The following is a 24831-nucleotide window of genomic DNA, read 5'->3' as shown; positions in this document are numbered from 1 at the left end:
CCAAATTACTATTTTATTAATCCAATAAACCAAACTTTGTAGATGCAGCTTTATGTAGCTTTAATTTGCTGATAAATTGGATAAACATTTTGCATAACTTTGCATTAAGATTTTCATAATGATATATAAATAGATATTAAAGATATAATGATATTCAACTTTAAAGAGATATACAAAACCAAATAAGACAAATGCAAAGAAAAGTATCTCAAGCTCACATTCCCTTTATCGTTCGAAGAATGAGATGCAAGCTCTTAGTCCGCATGGATATTAAGGCATATTACATCATAATCACTATGGTAAAGTTACAAACAATACTTTTCCTTAGAGATAGGCAGAAAATTAATTAAGAATCAAAAACACAAGGTTTTAACCTTTACATGAGGTGCCATTTTTTTTTCATGAAGATTCTTCCATGACATCTATATCTGAAAAATCAAGTGTAAAGAAATGAAGGTATGATGAAATTATTTATCACCTGGATTCACTTCAGTTGGGAATAAAGAGGCACCAGATGCAGTGTTTTATGTGGTAAAATTCTGTCTAACAGTTCTTTGGTCCCAACAAAATTAAAAAGACATCTGGAAACAAATCATTCCCAGCACAAAGATAAGGATGTGAACTTCTTTAAAAGAAAACTAGATACACTTGGAACCAGTAAAGGTTTTATGATGGAAACCTCAGAGAGCAAAGTCAGAATTAGAATGTGAAGCTTCTTATAGGGCAAGTTATTGAATTGTCCTTGCTGGAGTAGCCCACACTCTTGGGAGAATCTATCATTAAGGACATAGTGAAGTGTATTTCAATGAGCAGTTCAGAAGAAAAATATCTTTGCAAGACGTATTAAGGATCTAGCTGAAGACATAAAAGGGGAATTAATAGATCGATTGCTGATATGTGATGCCATTTCATTTTAAAACTGGAAGAGACAACAGATGTAGTAGGATGTCTTCCAGTGCTGCTAGTCTTCATTAGGAATGTGTACAAGGATATCGAGGATGATGTGCTTCTTTGTGAAACTGCAAGGGTACACAACTGGAGAAGAAATTTTTAACTGCATCAATAACTCCATGATGAAGAATGCCATTCCGTGGAAAAAGTTTACATGTGTGAACAGATGAAGCCAAAGGTCTCCTGGAGAAAGTTGTTGGAACCATTTCCAGAATTTTGAGGGCTGCACCAAATTGCAGTACTCACTGTGCCATTCATAGACATGCACTTGTAGTGAGAAAAAAAATGCCCTCGCCCCTGACAAAAATGCTTGACGAAGCAGTAAAAATTATTATATCAAAAGTCAAACCTGCAATCCTGTTTGTTTAAAACTGTAAAGAAATGGGAAGCCAACACACATCCTTACAGAAGTGAGATGGTTATCCTGAGGAAAAGTATTGGTAAGGCTATTCGAACTTCGTAAAGAACTTCAAGTGTATTTTAGTGACTCTAAGTCTTCATTCTCAGAAAGCCTATTAAGTTGTAGTTGGTGCTGATATATCCACAAAATTGAATGAAATTAATATGGCTCTACAAGGCAGAAATGTGACCTTTTTAATGTGTTAGACAAAATTTCATAACTTTCTAGAAAAATTGAATTTTGGATTTTAATGGTGAAAGGAAAAAAACTTTGAATGTTTTTTCCATGCTGCAAGACTTCGTGATGAAGCACAATGTGAGTGTTGAAGATTTTCTTGATGAAATGGTAGGTTCTACACCTGATGAGTATTTTCCTGACGTTTCTAGTAAGAACAAGAGATAAGCACAAAATCCTTACGTTGTCATGACCCAACCTGCCGATTTTATCAGTATAAGAAAATGAAAATCTAATCGATGTAAATGGAAATATGATATTGTTGCCATCAGTAAAACTTGGTTACAGGAGGGGCATGATTGGCAGCTAAATGTTCCAGGATTCTGTTGCTTTAGGCATGATAGAACATGGGGGATAAAAGGTGGAGGAGTTGCATTACTTGTAAGAGAAAACATTCCAGTGGTGCTAATGGCAGACAGTGAGGCTTTTTGGGTGGAAGTGAGGAATGGGAAAGGCGATGAAAACACTGATGGGGGTGTAGTACAACCCCCTAATAGGCAGAGGGAATTTGTAAGGAGATAACATATATGGGTAGTAAACATAAGGTGGTGATTATAGGAGATTTTAACTTTACACTCATTGACTGGGACACCCACCCTGTTAAAGGGCTGGATGGGTTGGAGTTTGTCAATTGAGTTCAGGAAAGTTTTCAAAATCAATACATAGAAGAACTGACTCGAGAGGGGACAGAATTAGATTTCCCTATTAGGGAATGAGATAGGCTTGTGTTGGGAAACACTTTGGGTCTAGTGATCAGTTTTAGGTTAATTATGGAGAAGGATAAGGCTGGGCCTAAAGTTGAGAGTCTTGAATGGAAGAAGACTAATTTCTAGTTATCAGTTAGAATTTAGAGGGTGTGGACTGGGATAATTTATTTTCTGGGAAGGATGCAACAGATAAATAGAGAATATTCAAAGGGGAAATTTTGAGAGTACAGAGTCGGTCTGTTCCTGTGAGTATTAAAGGAAGGTTAGAAAATATAAGGATCCTTGGTTTTCAAGGGATATTGGAAATTTGGTTCAGAGAAAGAGGTGTGTACAATAGTTATAGAAAACAGGGAATAAATGAGGTGCTTGAGGAATATAAAGAGTGCAAAAAAATCTTTAAAAAGTTAGAAAGGCTAAAAGGAGATATGAGGCTGCTTTGGCAAACAAGGTAAAAATAAATCCAAAGAGTTTCTACAGGTACATTAAAAATAAAAGAATAGTGATGGATAAAATTGGGCCCCTTGAGGATCAGAGGGGTAGGCTATGTGAAGAGACAGAAGAGATGGGGGGAAAATTTTAAATGATTTATTTTTCTTCAGTATTCATTAAAGAAAGGAATATTGAGTTAGGTGAAGTAAGGAAAACTAGTGAGGCCATAGAAAATATTCAGATTAATGAGGAGGAAGAATTGGCTATTTTAAAGAGAATCAAAGAGGATAAATCTCCAGGTCCTGACAAGATATTCCCTAGCACCTTGAGGGAGGTTAGTGTAGAAACAGCAGGAACTCTGACAAAAATATTTAAAATGTCATTAGCCACAGGGGTAGTGCCAGAGGATTGGAAGGTGGGTCATGTTCCTCCACTGTTTAAAAAAAGGCTCCAAAAGTAACCCCAGTAATTATAGGCCTTTGAGTGGTAGGTAAATTAATGGAGAGTTTCTTAAGAATGGAATTTACCATTATTTGGATAGATAGGGACTGATTAGGAGTAGTCAACATGGTTTTGTGCATGGTAGATCATGTTTAACAAATCTTAGAGTTTTTCAAGGAGATTATGAAGAAAGTTGATGAGGGGAAGACTGTAGATATTGTCTTTAGTAAGGCCTTTGACAAGGTTCCACATAAGAGGTTAGTTAAGATGATTCAATTATTAGGTGTTAATGTTGAAATAGTGAAAAGGATTCAACAATGGTTGGATGGGAGACACCAGTGGTGGAAAATTGTTTGTCAACTTGGAGGCTGGTGACTAGTGGAGTGCCTCAGAGATGGTACTGGGTTCAATGTTTGTCATATATTAATGATCTGTATGATAGTGTTATAAATTGGATTTATAAGTATACAGATGGTACGAAGATTGGTGGTGGTGTGTTCAGCGAGGAAGTGTTTCAAAGCTTACAGTGGGATATAGGCCAGTTAGAAGAGTAGGCTGAAAGATGGCAGATGAAATTTAATACTGATAAGTGTGAGATGCTACGTTTTGGTGGAATAATCAACAAAGGTAATACACATGAAATGGTAGAAAATGGTAGACAACTGAATGCAGAAGAATAAAGGGATTTAGAAATTCTGGTTACATAATTTCCTGAAAATGGAGTTAGAAAGCTTTTGGTATGTTGGCCATCATAAGTATTGAGCACAGGAGTTGGGATGTCATGTTAAAGTTGTGTAAGCCATTGGTAAGGACAAATTTGGAATAGAGTGCACAGTTTTGGATGCTGAATTATAGGAAGGATATCAACAAAATGGAGACTACAGAGATTTACAAGAACGTTGCCTGTGTTTCAGAGTTTGAGTTACAGGGAAAGCTTAAACAGGTTAGGACTTTACTCCCTGGAGTGTAAAAGATTGAGGGGTGATTTGATAGAGGTATTTAAAATTATGAGGGGGGACAGATAGAGTAAATGTGGATAGGCTTTTTCCATTGAGAGTGGGGGAGATTTATCTAGTGCTATCCTCAGTTTCCCCCCTTTCCATAAAAATTTCCTTATTATTTTCTTTAACTCCATGAAGAATTTCTCCATCAAGTTTATTGGCAATGCCTGAAATAGGTATTGTATCCTTGGGAAAATGTTCATTTTAATACAGTTTATCCTTCCTATTAGTGTTAGTGGTAAGTCTTTCCAATGCTCTAAGTCGTCCTGTAATTTTTTCATTAGTGGATAATAATTGAGTTATATAGATGGCCGAGGTTTTTATTTATTTGTATACCTAGGTATCGTATTGCTTGCATTTGCCACCTCAATGGTGATTCTTTCTTAAATTTTGAGAAATCCGTATTATTCATTGGCATTGCTTCACTTTTATTTGCGTTAATCTTGTAACCCGACACTTCTCCATATTCCTTCAATTTCTTATGTAATTCTTTTATTGATAATTCTGGTTCTGTTAAGTATACTATAATGTCATCTGCAAATAAACTGATTTTATATTTCTTGTCTTTTATTTTTATCCCTTTTATTTTATTTTCTGTTCTTATCAATTCTGCTAGTGGTTCTATAGCTAACGCGAACAATAAGGGTGATAGTAGGCATCCCTGCCTTGTTGATCTGCTTAAGTTAAATTGCTTTGATATATATCCATTTACTGTCACTTTCGCCAATGGCCCCTTATATAATGCTTTAATCCAGTTAATATACTTCTCTGGTAAACTGAATTTTTGTAATACTTGGAATAAATAATTCCATTCTACTTTGTCAAATGCCTTCTCTGCGTCTAAAGCAACTGCTACTGTTGGAGCTTTATTCCCTTCTACTGCATGAATTAAGTTAATAAATTTACAAATATTGTCTGTTGTTTGTCTTTTTTTAATAAATCCAGTTTAGTCTAGACTTACTATTTTAGGTACATAGTCGGCTAATCTGTTTGCTAATAGTTTAGCTATTATCTTATAATCTGTGTTAAGTTAAGATATTAGTCTATATGACGCTGGTGTGAGGGGATCTTTCCTTGTCTTTGGTATTACTGTAATTATTGCTGTTTTGCATGAATCTGGTAAGCTTTGTGTTTTATCAGTCTGGTTGATTACTTCCAGGAGGGGAGGAATTAATAAATCTTTAAATGTTTTATAGAATTCTATTGGGAATCCATCCTCTCCTGGTGTTTTATAATTCGATAGTTTTTTTTATTATCTCTTGTATTTCTTCTATTTCAAATGGTTCTGTTAATTTATTTTGTTCCTCTATTTGTAATTTTGGTAGTTCAATTTTAGTTAAAAATTCATCTATTTTGTCTTCTTACCCTTCATTTTCAATTTGGTATAATTGTTCGTAGAATTCTCTGAAGTTTTCATTAATCTCCATTGGATTATATGTGATTTGTTTGTCTTTTTTCCTTGATGCCAATACCATTCTCTTAGTTTGTTCTGTCTTAAGCTGCCATGGTAGAATTTTGTGCGTTTTTTGGTATAAACAAGGAGGTTTACAACTGCCAAACTTTAAAAATTATTATAGAGCCGCACAATTAAGAAACAAGGGAAAAGACAGATTGGACTAGATTATAACTAGATAAAATAGGTGAGAAGATACCTGAACATATATTATATAAATGGGATGAAAAATTGGTATAACGTAGGAATTCTCCAGTATTACATCATCTGCTCAATATTTGGAAAAAGATTCATGTAGAAAGGAATAAAACAAATTACCAATTACCAAAACTAATACTGACGCAAAATCAACTAATCCCTTTTACAATAGATAACCTTTCCTTTACAGAATGGGAGAAAAAAGGATCAAAAGAATAGAAAATTGTTTTTCAGGAAATAAATTACTATCCTTTGAACAAATGAAGGATAAATATTATATAACTCAAGATACAGTGTTGGCATACTACCAACTGAAATTCTACTTGAAGGACAAATTGGGAAGCAGTCTGAGGTTACCAGAGGGAAGTAATTTTGAATATGTGATTACAGATACAATGATAATCAAAAGATTTATAACAAATATGTATATTAAACTGCAAGAAAAGGAGAATGAGGAAACAAATGGTAAAACTAAACAAAAATGAGAACAAGATTTAAACATAAAGATAAAGGAAACATGGGAGAAGTTATGCTCTGGAACTATAATACAATAAACACGAGGTTACGTATGATACAATATAACTGGATGCACCTCAAAAGTTAAATAAATGGGATCCAACAGTATCTGACAGATGTTTTTGTTGTAAAAAAGAAATGGGAACAACAATTCATGCAATCTGGACGTGTGAGAAAGTGAAAACATTTTGGGAAGATCTAAACCAGATATTAAATAAAATTACAGAAAGCAATATACCAAAAAACCCAGAGATCTTCCTACTAAGTAACATAAAAAAAAAAGAATTTGGACTTGATTTGGATGATGCACAAAAAAGATTTGTTAGGATAGCCCTAGCCGTAGCAAAAAAATGTATTATGTCAGCCCGGAAATTAGAAGATAACTTGAGAATACAACAATGGTATATAGAAATGAAAAAATGTATTCCATTAGAAAAAATAACATATAATTTAAGAAATAATATTACAATATTTGAACAAATATGGGAGCCATACATGAAACACAATAGAGAAAACCTACCGGGGGCATCTACCACCCAAAATAACAGAAGGAGAAAGAAATGAAAAGAATTGACTCAGTGGAATTTCTTGTTTATTTTTATTGAGTGACAACATTGTTTGACTGGTTTAATGTATCTTAGATTCTGTACTTTAAATGAATGGGAGGGGAGGTAGGGAGGGTGGGATGGGAAGGGGGGGGGGGGAGAAAACGACACTGTATATATTTGGAAAGGAAAATGTATGTATCTTGATCAATGTGGTTTATAGTGTGAAAAATAAAAAAATTTAAAAAAGAGTGGGGGAGATTCAAATAAGACAAGGATTGAGATCGAAGGCGGAAAAAAGCATAGTGGAAACACGAGGGGGATTTTCTTTAGAGGGTGGTCGGAGTGTGGAATGAGCTTTCTGCGAAGTGGTAGATGCGGGCTCGATTTTAATATTTAAGGAAAAGTTAAATAGGTATATGGACGAGAGGGGTATGGGAAGTTATGGGGTGAGTTCAGGTCATTCGGATTAGGTGGGAGAAGTTGTTTGGCATGGACTTGAAGGACCAAACTGGCCTGTTTCTGTGCTGTAATAAGATCCAGCTGCGCTGGGTGGGTCACGTCTCCAGAAATGGAGGACCATCGCCTTCCCAAGATCGTGTTATATGGCGAGCTCTCCACTGGCCACCGTGACAGAGGTGCACCAAAGAAAAGGTACAAGGACTGCCTAAAGAAATCTCTTGGTGCCTGCCACATTGACCACCGCCAGTGGGCTGATATCGCCTCAAACCGTGCATCTTGGCGCCTCACAGTTCGGCGGGCAGAAACCTCCTTTGAAGAAGACCGCAGAGCCCACCTCACTGACAAAAGGCAAAGGAGGAAAAACCCAACACCCAACCCCAACCAACCAATTTTCCCCTGCAACCGCTGCAACCGTGTCTGCCTGTCCCGCATCGGACTTGTCAGCCACAAACGAGCCTGCAGCTGACGTGGACATTTACCCCCTCCATAAATCTTCGTCCGCGAAGCCAAGCCAAAGATATATGGTGACATCCAACTTCTATTTGCATAAAGATTTAAAGATTTTCCGCTGTCTAAATTTTAGATTAGCCTGAATGAAGAATCTCCATCCTTGGCAAAATTTGATGTGCAATGCCTATTATCATATGCTACGACTTACATGTGCTAGGCTGGATTTTCGTATTTTGCAGCAATGAAAACAAAATATCGAAACCGACTCGATACCACTCCTGACATAAGGATATAACTATATTTAATATTGTGCCCAACATTAAGAGGGTCTGTGGGGACAAGAAACAATTCCATTCATCCATCAAATGTAAATTAGAGGCAACAAATTATTTCAATGCGGAGAATGGTGTGTTTATTTAGTTTCTTACTATGCTTGTGTATACACCAGGTCTTTTAAACTATAATTGATAATTGGGGTTACGTGAATTCCAAGTGCTCCCCCAAAGCGTTTTTACGAGCTAAAAAGTTTGGGAAGCCCTGGCAAAGCAGTTACTGCAACGCCTTTACAAAGCCAATGATCGGGACTGGGATTTGAGTCTTTCAAGGATGGCAATTTCAAATGTGCTGGACCATGGAAGTTGCCAGACCACAGAGCGCCGGATAAAGAGAACTTCAACCTGTACTTATTTAAAAATTATATCTGCATGTGTAATCATTATGTGCTTGTATTGTGTGTATATTTGGGTGCACCGTGGTCTGGAAAAATGCTGTTTTGTTTGGTTGCCTATGTACAATCAAATTATAATAAACTTGATCTTGAAATATTATTGCAACCCATGGCTTAATAACTTTGGAAGATTAAAGTATAATAATTCAGCCAGTATACATTGGAGTCAAACTATGGTTTTTTTTCTTTGGCTTGGCTTCGCGGACGAAGATTTATGGAGGGGGTAAAAAGTCCACGTCAGCTGCAGGCTCGTTTGTGGCTGACAAGTCCGATGCGGGACAGGCAGACACGATTGCAGCGGTTGCAAGGGAAAATTGGTTGGTTGGGGTTGGGTGTTGGGTTTTTCATCCTTTGCCCTTTGTCAGTGAGGTGGGCTCTGCGGTCTTCTTCAAAGGAGGTTGCTGCCCGCCAAACTGTGAGGCGCCAAGATGCACGGTTTGAGGCGTTATCAGCCCACTGGCGGTGGTCAATGTGGCAGGCACCAAGAGATTTCTTTAGGCAGTCCTTGTACCTTTTCTTTGGTGCACCTCTGTCACGGTGGCCAGTGGAGAGCTCGCCATATAACACGATCTTGGGAAGGCGATGGTCCTTCATTCTGGAAACTATGGTAAACCATTAGCAAATACCTCAATCAATCCAGGAAATTGCTTCCTTCTGGTAACCTCAGCCTGCTTCCTAATTTGTCCTTCAAGTAGGTTTTCAGTTGGTGGTATGCAAACATATTTGCGCTTCATTTGTTCAAAAGATAATAATTTATTTCCCGAAAAACAATTTTCTAATCTTTTGATCCCTTTTCTCTCCCATTCTCTAAAGGAAAGGTTATCTATTGTGAAAGGGATTAGTTGATTTTGCGCCACTATTAATTTTGGTAGTTGATAATTTGTTTTATTCCTTTCTACATGAACCTTCTTCCAAATGTTGAGCAGATGGTGCAGTACTGGTGAATTCCTATGTTGCACCAGCTTTTCATCCCACTTATATAGTATATGTTCAGGTACCTTCTCCCCTATTTTATCTAGCTCTAATCTGGTCCAATCTGGTTTTTCCCTTGTTTGATAAAAATCTGATAGGTATTGTGCTGCTCTATAATAATTCTTAAAGTTTGATAGCTGTAAGCCCCCTTGTTTGTAACATTCTGTTAATTTATCTTGCGTTCTCCTCGGTTTCCCCTTTCCATAAGAATTTCCTTATTATTTTCTTTAGCTCCTTGAAGAATTTCTCTGTTAGGTGAATTGGTAACAATTGGAATAGGTATTGTATCCTTGGGAAGATATTCATTTTAATGCAATTTACCCTTACTATCAGTGTTAGTGGTAAATCTTTCCAATGTTCTAAGTCGTCTTATAGTTTCTTAATTAATGACTGATAATTTAGTTTGTATAGATGGCCTAGATTATTATCTAGTTGTATACCTAGGTATCGGATTGCTTGTGCTTGCCATCTAAATGGTGATTCTTTCTTAAACTTTGTAAAATCCGCATTATTCATTGGCATCGCTTCACTTTTATTGGCGTTGATCTTGTACCCTGATACTTCTCCATATTTCTTGTGTAATTCTTTTATTGATATTTCTGGTTCTGTTAAGTATACTATGACGTCATCTGCAAATAGACTGATTTTATATTCCTTCTCTTTTATTTTTATTGCTCTTATTTTATTTTCTGTTCTTATCAGTTCTGCCAGTGGTTCTATAGCTAACGCGAACAGTGAGGGAGATAATTGACATCCCTGCTTAGTTGATCTGCTTAATTTAAATTGGTTTGATATATATCCATTTACTGTCACCTTCGCCAATGGTCCCTTATATAATGCCTTAATCCAATTAATATATTTCTCTGGTAGGTTGAACCTCTGTAGTACTTTGAATACATAATTCCATTCTACTCTGTCAAAGGCTTTCTCTGCATCTAAGGCAACCGCCACTGTTGTTGTCTTGTTTCCTTGTACTGCATAGATTAAGTTAATGAACTTAGATATTGTCCGTTGTTCGTCTTTTCTTAATAAATCCAGTTTGATCTAGTTTTACGATTTTTGGTACACAGTCGGCCAATCTGTGCCACAGGGATCTGTACAGGGACTCCAGCTGTTCACAATTTACATTAATGATTTAGATGAGGAGATTGGATGTAATATCTCCAAATTTGAAGACGACACTAAACTAGAAGGGGTTGTGTGCACTGAAGACGGGGTCAGGAAGCTCAAGTATGATTTGGATAAATTGGGGGACTGGACAGATACATGGCAAATGCACTACAATGTGGATAAATGTGGGTTATCCACTTTGGTAATACAAACTGGAGATTACTATTTGAATGGCAATACATTGGGAGATGGGGAAGTGCAGAGAGACCTAGGGGTTCTTGTGCACCAGTCACTGAAGGCGAGCATGCAGGTACAGCAGGCGGTTAAAAAGGCAAATGGTATGTTGGCCTTCATATCAAGAGGGTTTGAGTATAGGAATAAGGATACCTTACTGCAGCTGTACAGAGACTTGGTGAGACCACACCTGGAGTATTGTGTGCAGTTTTGGTCGCCTTATCTGAGGAAGGATGTTCTTGCAATGGAGGGAGTGCAAAGGCAATTCACCAGGCTGATACCTGGAGTGGCAGGAATAACATATGAGGAAAGATTGCACAATTTGGGATTGTACTCGCTGGAGTTTAGAAGATCAAGAGGAGATCTCATAAAGACATATAAAATTCTGGCAGGACTGGACAGAATGGATGTTTCCAATAGTGGGGGAGTCCAGAACCCGGGGCCATGGTTCGAGGATAATAGGCAAACCATTTAGAACTGAGATGAGGAGGAATTTCTTTACCCAGAGGGTGGTGACTCTGTGGAATTCATTGCCACAGACAGTAGAGCCAGGTTCATTGAATATTCTTCTTCTTTGGCTTGGCTTCGCGGACGAAGATTTATGGAGGGGGTAAAAAGTCCACGTCAGCTGCAGGCTCGTTTGTGGCTGACAAGTCCGATGCGGGACAGGCAGACACGATTGCAGCGGTTGCAAGGGAAAATTGGTTGGTTGGGGTTGGGTGTTGGGTGTTTCCTCCTTTGCCTTTTGTCAGTGAGGTGGGCTCTGCGGTCTTCTTCAAAGGAGGTTACTGCCCGCCAAACTGTGAGGCGCCAAGATGCACGGTTTGAGGCGTTATCAGCCCACTGGCGGTGGTCAATATGGCAGGCACCAAGAGATTTCTTTAGGCAGTCCTTGTACCTTTTCTTTGGTGCACCTCTGTCACGGTGGCCAGTGGAGAGCTCGCCATATAACACGATCTTGGGAAGGCGATGGTCCTCCATTCTGGAGACGTGACCCATCCAGCGCAGCTGGATCTTCAGCAGCGTGGACTCGATGCTGTCGACCTCTGCCATCTCGAGTACTTCGACGTTAGGGGTGTAAGCGCTCCAATGGATGTTGAGGATGGAGCGGAGACAACGCTGGTGGAAGCGTTCTAGGAGCCGTAGGTGGTGCCGGTAGAGGACCCATGATTCGTAGCCGAACAGGAGTGTGGGTATGACAACGGCTCTGTATACGCTTATCTTTGTGAGGTTTTTCAGTTGGTTGTTTTTCCAGACTCTTTTGTGTAGTCTTCCAAAGGCGCTATTTGCCTTGGCGAGTCTGTTGTCTATCTCATTGTCGATCCTTGCATCTGATGAAATGGTGCAGCTGAGATAGGTAAACTGGTTGACCGTTTTGAGTTTTGTGTGCCCGATGGAGATGTGGGGGGGCTGGTAGTCATGGTGGAGAGCTGGCTGATGGAGGACCTCAGTTTTCTTCAGGCTGACTTCCAGGCCAAACATTTTGGCAGTTTCCGCAAAGCAGGACGTCAAGCGCTGAAGAGCTGGCTCTGAATGGGCAACTAAAGCGGCAACCTCTGCAAAGAGTAGTTCACGGACAAGTTTCTCTTGTGTCTTGGTGTGAGCTTGCAGGCGCCTCAGATTGAAGAGACTGCCATCCGTGCGGTACCGGATGTAAACAGCGTCTTCATTGTTGGGGTCTTTCATGGCTTGGTTCAGCATTATGCTGAAGAAGATTGAAAAGAGGGTTGGTGCGAGAACACAGCCTTGCTTCACGCCATTGTTAATGGAGAAGGGTTCAGAGAGCTCATTGCTGTATCTGACCCGACCTTGTTGGTTTTCGTGCAGTTGGATAATCATGTTGAGGAACTTTGGGGGACATCCGATGCGCTCTAGTATTTGCCAAAGCCCTTTCCTGCTCACGGTGTCGAAGGCTTTGGTGAGGTCAACAAAGGTGATGTAGAGTCCTTTGTTTTGTTCTCTGCACTTTTCTTGGAGCTGTCTGAGGGCAAAGACCATGTCAGTGGTTCCTCTGTTTGCGCGAAAGCCGCACTGTGATTCTGGGAGAATATTCTCGGCGACACTAGGTATTATTCTATTTAGTAGAATCCTAGCGAAGATTTTGCCTGCAATGGAGAGCAACGTGATTCCCCTGTAGTTTGAGCAGTTTGATTTCTCGCCTTTGTTTTTGTACAGGGTGATGATGGTGGCATCACGAAGATCCTGAGGCAGTTTACCTTGGTCCCAACAAAGCTTGAAAAACTCATGCAGTTTGGCATGCAGAGTTTTGCCGCCAGCCTTCCAGACTTCTGGGGGGATTCCATCCATACCTGCTGCTTTGCCACTTTTCAGTTGTTCGATTGCCTTATATGTCTCATCCAGGGTGGGAACCTCATTGAATATATTTAAGAGGGAATTAGATATATTTCTTCAGTATCAGGGAATTAGGGGTTATGGAGAGAAGGCAGGGACGGGGTACTGAACTTTAAGATCAGCCATGATCTCATTGAATGGCATAGCAGGCTCGAAGGGCCGAATGACCTATTCCTGCTCCTATCATCTGTTTCTATGTTTCTAATAGTTTAGCTATTATTTTATAATCTATGTTAAGTAGAGATACAGACACAAAGATAATTAAAAGATTTGTAACAAACATGTACATCAAACTGCAAGAGAAAGAGAAGGAGGAAACAAGCTGTAAACCCAAACAAAACTGAGAACAATATCTAAACATAAAGATAAAGAATGAAACATGGGAAAAGCTATGCTCCGGAACTATGAGAAATACAATAAACACAAGGTTACGCATGATACAATATAATTGGTTACACAGGTTATGCACCACGCCCCAAAAGTTAAATAAATGGGACCCAACAGTATCAGATGTTTTCGCTGTAAGAAGGAAACGGGAACAACAGTACATGCAATTTGGGCATGTGAGAAAGTGGAAAAGTTTTGGGAAGATCTAAATCAGATATTAAATAAAATCACAAAAAGCAACATTCCAAAAAATCTAGAGATCTTTCTTCTAAGTAATACAAGAAGTAAAGAACTTGGACTCGATTTGGATGGAGCACAAAAAAGATTTATTATGATAGCCTTAGCTGTAGCAAAAAAATGTATTATGTCAACCTGGAAATTAGAAGATAGCCTGAGAATACAGCAATGGTACATAGAAATGAATAAATGTATTCCTTTGGAAAAAATAACATATAATTTAAGAAATAACATCACAGTATTCAAACAAATTTGGGAACCATACATGGAACACAACAGAGATGTCCTACCACGGACCTCCACCACCTAAAATGACAGGAGAAGACGACGAAATGAACTGACCCAGTATGTAAAAGTAGATGACACAAATTTCTTATTTATTTTCATTGTGTGGTGACATTGTTTAATGGGTTTAATGTATCATGTATGTTGAACGTTGAGTGGGTGGGGAGGGGGGGTGAAGGAGGGAGGGAAGGGAGGGAGGGGGAAAAGGGGAGAAAATGACACTGTGTATATTCAAGAGGGAAATATTTGTGTGTATTTTGGTCAGTATGGTTCATAGTGTGAAAAATAAAAAAAATTAAAAAAATTCAATCCAGGAAAAACTTGTACATCATTAATTTGACAAAAATAGCTAATATTAAAAACGGCCTAAATTTAAAGTACAGATTTAGCTTTGGGATTTTCATTTTATGGACTCATCCTACACAGACTGTCCTGGTCAGATGAACTCCCACATCATCACAAAGTGTACCAGAGCCTCCCCATTATTGATGCAAAGAGGAGAGAAAAACAATGCACTTCCTTGCTTAAGCCCAGAATAGTGTTAACATTTTTCTTAAATAAAACCAATATTAAAGTCTGAAGACATTATTTGATAGAGCTCCCCCTGGACCTGCTATAGTTAGCTCATTTATTAGAGCCAGTGACTTAACTCATTGTGGTCAGGAAATTACATTTATGATCCTGCAGGTTTTTCTTTTGCGTCCTTTTTGGACAAGAGACACTGAAGGGTCTAGAGCCAAGCACAGCCCTTGCATGGTACCAACATTAATTGAGTATCTGGTGGATTTTGCAACCATCTCATATCAGACAAGATGAATTCTACATTCAAAACACATCATGACAGAAAGAAAATGCAGAATCCATCACATCCAGCTTCTGGTCATACTTCAGCTCCCAACAATTTTGTTGCCAGTAGGGAATATCTGCTATTAAGAGATGTTTGAAAGAGAAGGCCCTAGTTTGCTACAATTAAAAAAATGTGTTGTTACCAGTTCACAAAGGGCCAACACAAACAAGAACTTAAGTATTGTCATATTTATTATAACCTCAATACAGCAAAATTGCACTGTAATTTTATCAAATCAGTCTCAAAGCAGTTTCACTCTTGTTACTGAAGTCACCTCTTGGATTATCTGGCTGTAATAAAAATGTCTCAACTTACCATACTCCTAACGCTGGATTCTAAAACTTTGGCAACAAAAGGGACAACGTAGAGCATCTCTTGCTGACCTTTCGTGTAAGCCTCCAGCAATAATGATTTCACATCCAGATCCTATATAGAATGTTTTAATAAAACGTGAGTTTGTTAAAAGACATCAATGTAATCAAGTAACCAACAATTCAGTTACAAACAAGAGCAGTTCAACAGCAAAATAAACTTAAGCACAACAGAAGAGGAACTTACAATGTGCAAGATGGGTTTATTTTTAGCTAAGGTGATCATGCCCAACCAATGTCCAAGGTTCTTCAACAGGGATCTGTCTGAAAAGTTTGCAGCAGCCTTGTCTGATGTCAGCAAGACCTAGAAATGCCATGAGAAAGTGCTGAAACAGGGCTGCAACTACATAACTGATGCTTAACACCCAAATTAATAAAACTTAATTTATTACTCATTGTTAAAATTTATTTAATACTTTCAATTTTTCAAATGGCTTCTAAAAATTCATAATGTAGATCAGATGGAAAACACCAGAGAAATTGCTCTGCAGAATGTTACATTATAATGACCAACAGCTATCCAGTTGGTTTAAAAAGCTTAGTAAGTAATTTATGAAGCTACCTCTCGGCTTCAAATCATTTTGGTAAGTATACTTATCCGGTTTCTTTCTCCTTGCAACTTGCATATTATTGTCCAATGAGGACATGTTGAATACGCAAGAATACTCATCCCTCCCCACCTATTCCCACCACCCCCCCCCCCACCCCACAGTATCCCAGGTATCTTCCCTACTTGCATATCCACAGGACACATTTACTGCATCCAGTGCTCCCTTTGTGGCATTCTCTACATCAGAGAGACCGATCGCAGACTGGGAGATCGCTTCGCTCAGCACCTCCTCTCCGTCCGCAATCTCACAGTAGCCAAACATTTCAATTCTGAGTCACACTCCCAACCTCGCATTGGTCCATGGCCTTATGTACTACCCCACCCTGATCACCTGCAGATTGGAGAAACAGCACCTTGTCTTCCATCTGGGCACTCTCCAGCGAAATGGCATGAACAATGATTTCTCCACTTTCTGTTAAACCTTTGCCTTTTCTTTCCATTCCCCATTTTCTGTCCTTCCAATTCTCCCCTCATCCACCTATCATCTCCTGCCTTTGCCACCCCCCTCACCACCTTTTTATTAGGATGCTCGCCAGCATTCTCCCATACCTTGATGAGGGGCTCAGGCATGAAATGTTGGTTATGTATTTCTACTTTTGCTACATAAAGGACACGGTTTGACATGCTGAGTTTCTGCAGCAGTTTATGTGGTTTTTTTTTACTTCAACCATGGTGTCTACAGATTTTTGTGATTTTTACTTCTTGAATACATAAGAGTTGGTACAGAATTATTGGTTAAAGAAAAACCAATCCAATTAATTCTTGAAAAAGTCCCTCAAATTAATGATGCAAATCTTTCAACTGGGTGGGTAAATGCATGAGGCATACAAATAAACAGGACATAGTTTTAATCCTGAGTTGCATTAAGATAGAAATAGAGCAATTTTACTGTGCCAGGATCTATATTCCCAATAATATCCCTGGAAAATAAAATTCTGCAAATGTGGTGAGTCCATAGTTTGCTGAGGCTTTCTGTGAAAGGAATTTCTGGAGAGCTGCCAGAATTTTAGGCTGAACATGAGTTACAATTATGTCTCAAAGATAAAAAAAATTATGGGGAAGAAGCTTGCATTCTAATTAACTTTATTGGTACAAATGGGAAATAAAACAAAGATTTTTCCACTTTTGCCTACCCTGGGTAGAAAGCACCCCACAAAAAATAAAAATATCGAAGAACAAGACTGGACTTTGCAGTTGTATGCTGTGTGGCAAGCGTTGTGCTATTCACTAGCCTGGGTTCAATTGTGTTCTGAGATGAGGGTTGCTGCTATTCACTGCCCTGGGTTCAACAAGCCAAGCCAATTAGAAAGTAGAAGGCAACAATCTGCCTGGGAACTGAAGCTTGGCAAAACGTGTTCTTCTCAAAGCATGCAAGAACTTAAGAGGGGTGGAAAAAGGGGAGTCTGTACAACTTTAACAGGCACAGGTTTTAAAAAAATCTCATAACAATGCCACCATTTCCTCGGGGGCAATCCGGCCAACCCATGATAGTTGCTTTAGATGGTGAGAAGGCCTTTGACAGAGTGGAATGCAGTTTTTTGTTTAAAGTGTTGGAGAAGTTTAAATTAGGGCAACTTTTTATTGGCTAGGTGAAGGATTCATATAAAAATCCATTGGCTAGGGTGGTGACAAATGGACAGGTATCTTCTTTGTTTTTATTATCTAGATCGACTCAACAGGGTTGTCCTTTGTTGGCAGCTCTATTTGAATTAGTTATTGGCTAGGGTGGTGACAAATGGACAGGTATCTTCTTTGTTTTTATTATCTAGATCGACTCAACAGGGTTGTCCTTTGTTGGCAGCTCTATTTGAATTAGTTATTGAACCTTTGGCTCAAATGATTAGATAAGACGGTAATATTAAGGGTATCAAGGTTAATGCAGATAATAAATTTATTTGCAGATGATGTTTTGATATATCTAACGCAGCCTATGCAATCGTTGAGGAGTCTACATGTGAGACTGAAAAAGTATGGTGAATTGTCAGGTTAATTGGGATAAGAGTGAAATAATGCCTTTCGCGACTGCAAATTATTCATATTCTAAGCATATTGCAAAATTTAGGTGGTCTGATCGAATTAAGCATTTGGAAATTATAATAGATGATAATTATAATCATTTTATAGGAATTGAATTCTTTATTGAATTCTATATATGATTTAAATCGGTGGAAAGATTTACCAATAACCTTGATAGGGTGAGTAAATTGTGTGAAAATGAATATCTATCCCCATATACAATATCTTTTTCAGTCTATTACATGTCGAATCCCCCCCAAATTTTTTAAAGACTTAAGTGCTTTGGTGAGGACTTTTTTATGGAAAGGTAAAATGGCAAGAGTGTCATTGCAAAAATTGACTTGGAAATATGCTTTAGGAGGATTGTAACTTCTTCATTTTCAGCATTATTATGAATCGGCACAATTAAAATTCATTAATAGAATGTTTGAAGTGGACATACCTTTGGTTTGGAGCTAAGATTGAATTTTCTCAGATTAGTGAACAAAGAATGGATCATTTTATTTATAAATGAAATTCTCAGCTTCAACAGGGTTACAATTTACCAGTGTTGAAGCATTTAATGGAGTTATGGAGTAAGAAGAATAATATTATAGGGTCTGAAGGTAAAATTTCGGCTAAAACTCCTTTGAATCAGAAACTTTTTTTCTTTTTCAGTCAATAATCAGCTTTTGAAAATATGCAAACAAAAAAGTACAAAGTTGGTAGAGGACTGTTATGAAGCTGGGTATTTTATTTCATTTCAGTGAATGAAGGAAAAATATAGAATTCTTTCGAATATATTGTTTACTTATTATCAGGTTCGAGCTTTATTTTCAGATAATTTTGGACATATGTTAAGGTTGCCTAGATCCAGAATTGAAAGTTTACTTATTGAAGGAGGTAAAAAGGGATTTATATCTGAGATGTATGGTTTATTACAACATAAAATGCATAAGGCAGACATCTGTAAATCTAGGCTTAGGTGAAAAAAAGATCTGTTCATTTCTCAGGACGATTGGATGACAATATGTGAAGATACTTTGACTAAATTATTGAATGTAAGATATACATTGTTTATTCTAATTTTATACATCAGCTCTATTTAACTCCTGAGAAGTTAAAGAAATATAAGTTTATTTCTTCTGATTTATGTTTTAGATGCCACAAACAAGGTGGTTCTTTTTTACATTCTATTTGGTTGTGTGAGACAGTGAAACCTTATTGGAATAGAATTATGGAATTCTTAGAGGTTTATTTAAATTCAAAATTTTGCTTGGCCCTTTGGTATTTTTATTAAAAAATTGAGTCTGGAATTAATTAGATAAGTTTCAAATTGCATTTTTGAGATTGGCATTAGCTGTGGCAAGAAAATGTTTGGCTATTACTTGGAAAAATTAGACTGATTTAAGCATTCAATGGTGGCATATGGAAATGAGGTCTTGTATTCCGTTGGAAAAGATAATGTATAATTTATGTAATAATTATCCCTTTTTTGTTAGTTCTTAGAAGTTTTTTTCCCTCTCCTGCTGTTGGTGTTGCACCAACCATGGCGAATTGGATGACTGGTATGTGAGTTAATCTCTCTTTTTTTTTCTCTTTGGGGTAGTTTAGAGGGGGGTGGGTTATATGGGAGAAAATATTATGTATATTTGCACTTTGCTTTTGATTGTCTGCTTTATGTGAGTAATATACAAAAAAAATGCCACCATCTCACACTGCTCCAAATCTTACCTTGATGTTTCTGTATGTCTCAGTGAGCACCATTTTGTTAAACTCAGGGTTTTTTAATGTGTCCATAAAGTTCGAGTAAAGACTGTGAAAATTTGGCTCAATGCTAACCCGCTTCATAACCAAATATTGAGATACCCAGGGCATAAACTCATCCTTCACGGTCTCCTTTAGCTCTTCCACCTGTAACATCACAAAAAGCAACACTTCATTCATACATTAGTTACAAAGATACAATCACAAGTTTAAGAATATTGTAGCAATTAGAAAAAAACAATAAATAATACCTGACTGGTGACACCCACCTTGTATTTAAAAAGTGTGCTAAAAGCACTTCAATAAAACATTGACTATATGCAAGAAGCACTGCCATTTTATAGTAGCAAAGTTAGCTATTGTTTTGAACAAAAATTTAACAAAATGTCATCTAAACAAGTAACTAACTGATAACTAGAAATCCCTCCTCACAGTAAAAGTTTCATTCAAGCCCAGTGAGAAACAGAGCATTCTCCCGCTAACCATCAGCTTTGCTGGGAATATCAACATTTCAGAGAACACCTGCCTGTAGAAACTGTAAGCTCATGGCTTAGGGGTTCAGAGGAACCAGAGACAAGTGGCCAGCAATTAATTAAGGGCTTGCTGCAGGAAATCAACTTCAGTGCAGTGAAATTTGATTCAAAGGTATTAAAAGTTATCTGCAAATCTAAATCAACTAATCAATTATTCTCCAAATAGGTCCATAATTCTTCCTTGTATGACAGTTACTGAACCATAAAATTGTCTGCTTGTATGTGATGCACTTGAAATAGCTCAATAAAATACAATTTTAATTATTAACTCTAGCAAGAACAAAAAATTTGGAGTTATGAAGCATCTACCATCTTCTGAGGTTCAAGAGCAGTCATTTGCTTATTCTTTAGACAGCTAACCTGTTTTTCTTTCCCTTCTCCAAGGAAATAGAAGATAAAAAAATAATTGAAAATAGCACAAAAACTCAGTATATCTCAGATGAAACAATGGGAATACTAGGAAAAAACAGCAAGGAAAGCTGTCCTACTAAAAAAAGGACCAAGCTTACAAAATTGTCCTTTGTACCATTTTCTATAATAGAAATACTACCCACAAAGAGCATCCAAATGAGAATTCAATATCAGGAAGATTTGAACACTTCACTGAGATACCAAAATATTTTGCTGCTAAATGCTTAGTGCAAATTCAATAAGTAATTTAAAAAAAACAAATTGAGTTAGTTTAATTTATGGGTTTATGAATTTCATCTTCTGGTTTTCACCAGATTTAACTGTTTATTTTTACTACCATCATGCACATTCACTGCTGACAATTTCTAGTTCATGCTTAAAAGTACTTCAGTTCTAATGCCACTGAGCGATAGGCTCCAGTAGCACTAAGATGGCAAGTCTTTTACGTTCACCTGATTTAAATGGAACACTGCGAAATACTGAAGGCATATGAACTAATGGTTTCACTAGGATTTGAAGTCAATGCATTTCCTTAAGAAAACAAGAGATCAATTTCAAGAACACCGGTCCTTTGAAAATCTTCATTATGTGCCCAACATTCATTAATCCAATTCAAATGGTGTATTAGGTTCACATGTCCAAAGATAAGCTGACTTACCTCTCTTCTAATATTAATGCTATTTGTGACTAATGCAAATGTGAATTGACCCACGTGTTGGTCTTCTCCATCTTAGAAATCTATTGGAAAGACATTTTTATCATCTTTTCAACTGTATTTTAGATGGAGCTGTGATCCAATCCAATAACTGTTCTTTTTGGAGTTAACTGAAGCAGACATAGGGAGTTTTTCTGTACCTGCAAAATGCATTGTGGCTTTCTTTACATTGTTGGCTAGAAGAGCCATCTTATTCAGATTCTAGACCTCCAACAGTGTTTCAATGGTTCTTTCATATTATGTTTAAGTTTAGAAAAAAATAAATGTTGTGATTTGATTAATTGGTGAGATTGGAAGATGCATGGCGATCTTTTATGTCTTATTTTCATTTAATGTAAATGTTTTTAATATGATTAGATGTACTCTTTCACGGTATGAATCAAAAGCTACAAAATATATGTAACCCTCAGGATAAACTGCTCAGATGCTTTTTTTTTGGTTAGTTTTCTTCTTTTTAATACAGTAGGTTAAGTGGGTGTGTGCATATGCGTGTATGTATATATGTGATATCTTCTCTGTTTTCATCCAGTGCAGTGGAGGGGGGATGAGTTTATACTGTTATCTTATATGATTCTGTATTTTCAGTTTTTGTTCCCTTATTTTGTATTATAAAAACCAATAAAAAAGATTGAAAAAGAATTCATTAATAAGAAAATTTTACGATTGTCAAACTCCCCATATCAATCTTAGAATACCCACCTTTTGTGTCATGTTGGACTGCGAAAGGTTGTTGAAGATGAATGCTACTTTTTCTTGAATATTCTCAGGTGGTTCCACTATCCTCTCTGCCTGGTCTGTGGCCACCAACAATGTTTCTATGTTTGTTGTATTAATGGAGGGCTAAATAAAAGAGTTGTGTAACATACATTTTGTCAATGGAATTGCATTAAAACCTTGTTCAATGTAAAATCTTCATTTGGAAAAGCAACTCTCTTGCCAAATGTTTCAGGTTCAAAGGAACATTCATTACCTATATTTGGAATTTTTTTCTTCAGAGTTTAATGTTAGTAAGTACATTTAGATACATGAATATGAGTGACTAAACAGCAATAAGAGTTTTTTTCAAGCTTTCCAATATCTAGGCATATGAAGGATTTTAAATGATCTTAAGTGCAAACATACAAATATGCCATCAGGCTGCACAAACTGAGTATTTGGTTCCATGGCATTTAAATGTTGTACAATTTCAACAATGGACCATACATTTGGACAATTTGCTTAAAACATCAGCATTGTTATTTCTAGAAACAGCATGGTAAGACTGTTGAAGCAGTATTATAAAGGAACCATTAGGTGGAGATATAAATCTTTGAAAAGCTTTAAAGTAAAAGCTCAAAAGCTTGTGTTCGGTATTAAAAACTATAGTCGATTTAAACAGGACATTGAGCTTTGAAGTTACTGAGCAGCCTTTACAAATGCAAGATCAGGACACTTCTCACTGAGAAATGCATCATGATCCACAGGCTGAGGCCCTACATGGCAGCATTTTCCAATGCCATCATGAGCAGAGCTGGGGGTGAAATGGGACTAAGAGCACATGAAGTAGACCAATACAAAGAGAGCAAATGCCACCGCACATCATCGTCAGTTATCATACTTGTCAAGAACAGAGACTCTGAAAATTGAATGAAGAAAAATGACAAAGATGATAAATTACATCGAAAAACTCCTCTCTTCTCCTTTCAAATGATTGGATTCATTGTCCTCCAGTGGAATGATAGCGAGCAAAGATTTAGTAAGCAAAAAAAATGAAAAACAGAAGCAAATTCCTGTTCTGTCACTGGACCACTGAAAGGCCAATGAAGGAGTGGAGATGGGCAACCAATACTGAAACTAGTTGAAAGAAGGCCTGGGAATCTTAAACTTGATGGCATTTAAACTGAAAAATATGAGGAATTTGACATGGAACAGCTGCCATTTCACAGGAAGTTCAGTCCATTATTCCGAAACAATAAAATCTGTGTTTACAGGGTAAAAAAAACCATACTCACCGGTACATCTTTCTTAAAGCTCACTCCAGTCGGCCTGGTCACTGTAGTTGCTTTGGTGACTGTGGTGGTCGTGGAAGTGGTTACTATGGCGCTGACCTGTCTGGCCATAGGGGTCTTATTCTGAGCCTGTGCTTGAGCCTGAGCCTGAGCCAAAGCAATACTGCCAGGGGTTGTAATGCTACCCTGCATTTTCACGGGAGGGTCTCGGGACTGCTGGCCATACTCAATGTACTAGAAGAAATAGGATATACAATTAAAACAATCCATGACAATATTCATCACCCACTGTAAAACTACCATCATACATTTTCATGTAATCCTAAAAATATATCTAGCCTACTTAAAATTGGGGACTGCAGCTCCCTGCTTCAACTGAACTGCAAAGTTTACTAAACTTCTTGGATGACATCATCGGTAAATTAGTTTATTCTGAGCTTTTGATTGCTGGCCATGGAATTAGTTCATTTCAATTTGGGAATCAGATTTTTGAGGTTGGGTGGATAATGGTTGGCATCCCTCTCAGTCAGTGGGTGAGGGGGAGTGGGCAGAGAAAGGGATTGTGGACAAAGGAGAAGAACGATGAGCTAAAGCTCCGTTCTAATGACTGATCCCTGATCCACCCATTCTGAGCACACAAACTGGAATATGTCCGAGTGCCACTGGCAACATGAATGATATGTTCTAGCCTCCAGTAAATAGTTTATATTTTTGGACAATAAGGGAAAAGTTAACATAGAGCAAAAAAATCACCCTAGAATTGTGCTGTTCTTGTGAATAAACAAGATCCCACACAATTCACCATCCTATGCTCTGTGGCAATTAATGACGAGATAGTTATACGCCAAAAACACATGTTCACATCAACAATTTGAGGTGAAGATTTGGAATGAATTTGTGCAAGTATGATGCTAAACTCTGAAAAAAACCATAAACAGAAAAATGGCTCCAAATGTAAAATACAGGAAGTGGATAGCAGTGCTACAATATTCATACCAGCTGAAAAAGAGTTAGCAACAAATTTTATTTCTCAGTCCATGACCAAAATGCTGCAGCTTACAATGCTACTAAATGCTCAGTTAAATAATTTTTAAAATGTGCAAAGGATCCCAGTCCCTACCAGGGAAACCTGTTCAATTCTTCCACTCTTCTGAATGCCTCGACATTAAATAAAAATTGTGCTCCCACTGCTGCTGATCCCTCTGCTTAGGATATAGATCATTTGATTTTACCCAATCTAGGCACCTCAGATTTATATATTTGAATTAAATTTCCCCTTAATCGCTTCAGGTTCAAAGGAAATCAACTCACTCTATCCAAACTTTAATCCTAATTAAAATGCACCTGTCATGGACAGGCTCTTGCAAATTTCCCTTGCACCTCCTCACATGAATCCTGTAATCTTGTGACAAGAACCATTCACAGTATCATCACTGTACATTTTACTTTGTTTTGCTTAGATATAATTGGTCGCTTAGAGAATCAGAGGGGAAAACTGTGTGT

General features: G+C 37.6%; 1 protein-coding gene across 8 annotated transcripts in view; it reads right to left on the bottom strand.

Annotated features, from left to right (window-relative positions):
- The window catches only part of cnot1 (CCR4-NOT transcription complex, subunit 1), a 325223-nt gene that overhangs the window by 97559 nt on the left and 202833 nt on the right, over positions 1-24831 (bottom strand). For all 8 annotated transcript variants that reach the window (XM_069900952.1, XM_069900955.1, XM_069900953.1 and 5 more), the window contains 5 exons: positions 23332-23562; positions 22040-22180; positions 19649-19828; positions 15497-15613; positions 15254-15364 (listed from right to left, as the gene is read on the bottom strand). In XM_069900952.1, the coding sequence (XP_069757053.1) occupies positions 15254-15364; positions 15497-15613; positions 19649-19828; positions 22040-22180; positions 23332-23562 (780 nt within the window). The remainder of the gene's footprint in view (positions 1-15253; positions 15365-15496; positions 15614-19648; positions 19829-22039; positions 22181-23331; positions 23563-24831) is intronic.

Source organism: Narcine bancroftii, chromosome 10, assembly GCF_036971445.1.
Source record: "Narcine bancroftii isolate sNarBan1 chromosome 10, sNarBan1.hap1, whole genome shotgun sequence".
NCBI lineage: Eukaryota > Metazoa > Chordata > Chondrichthyes > Torpediniformes > Narcinidae > Narcine > Narcine bancroftii.
This window is presented reverse-complemented; position numbering and strand designations above follow the sequence as displayed.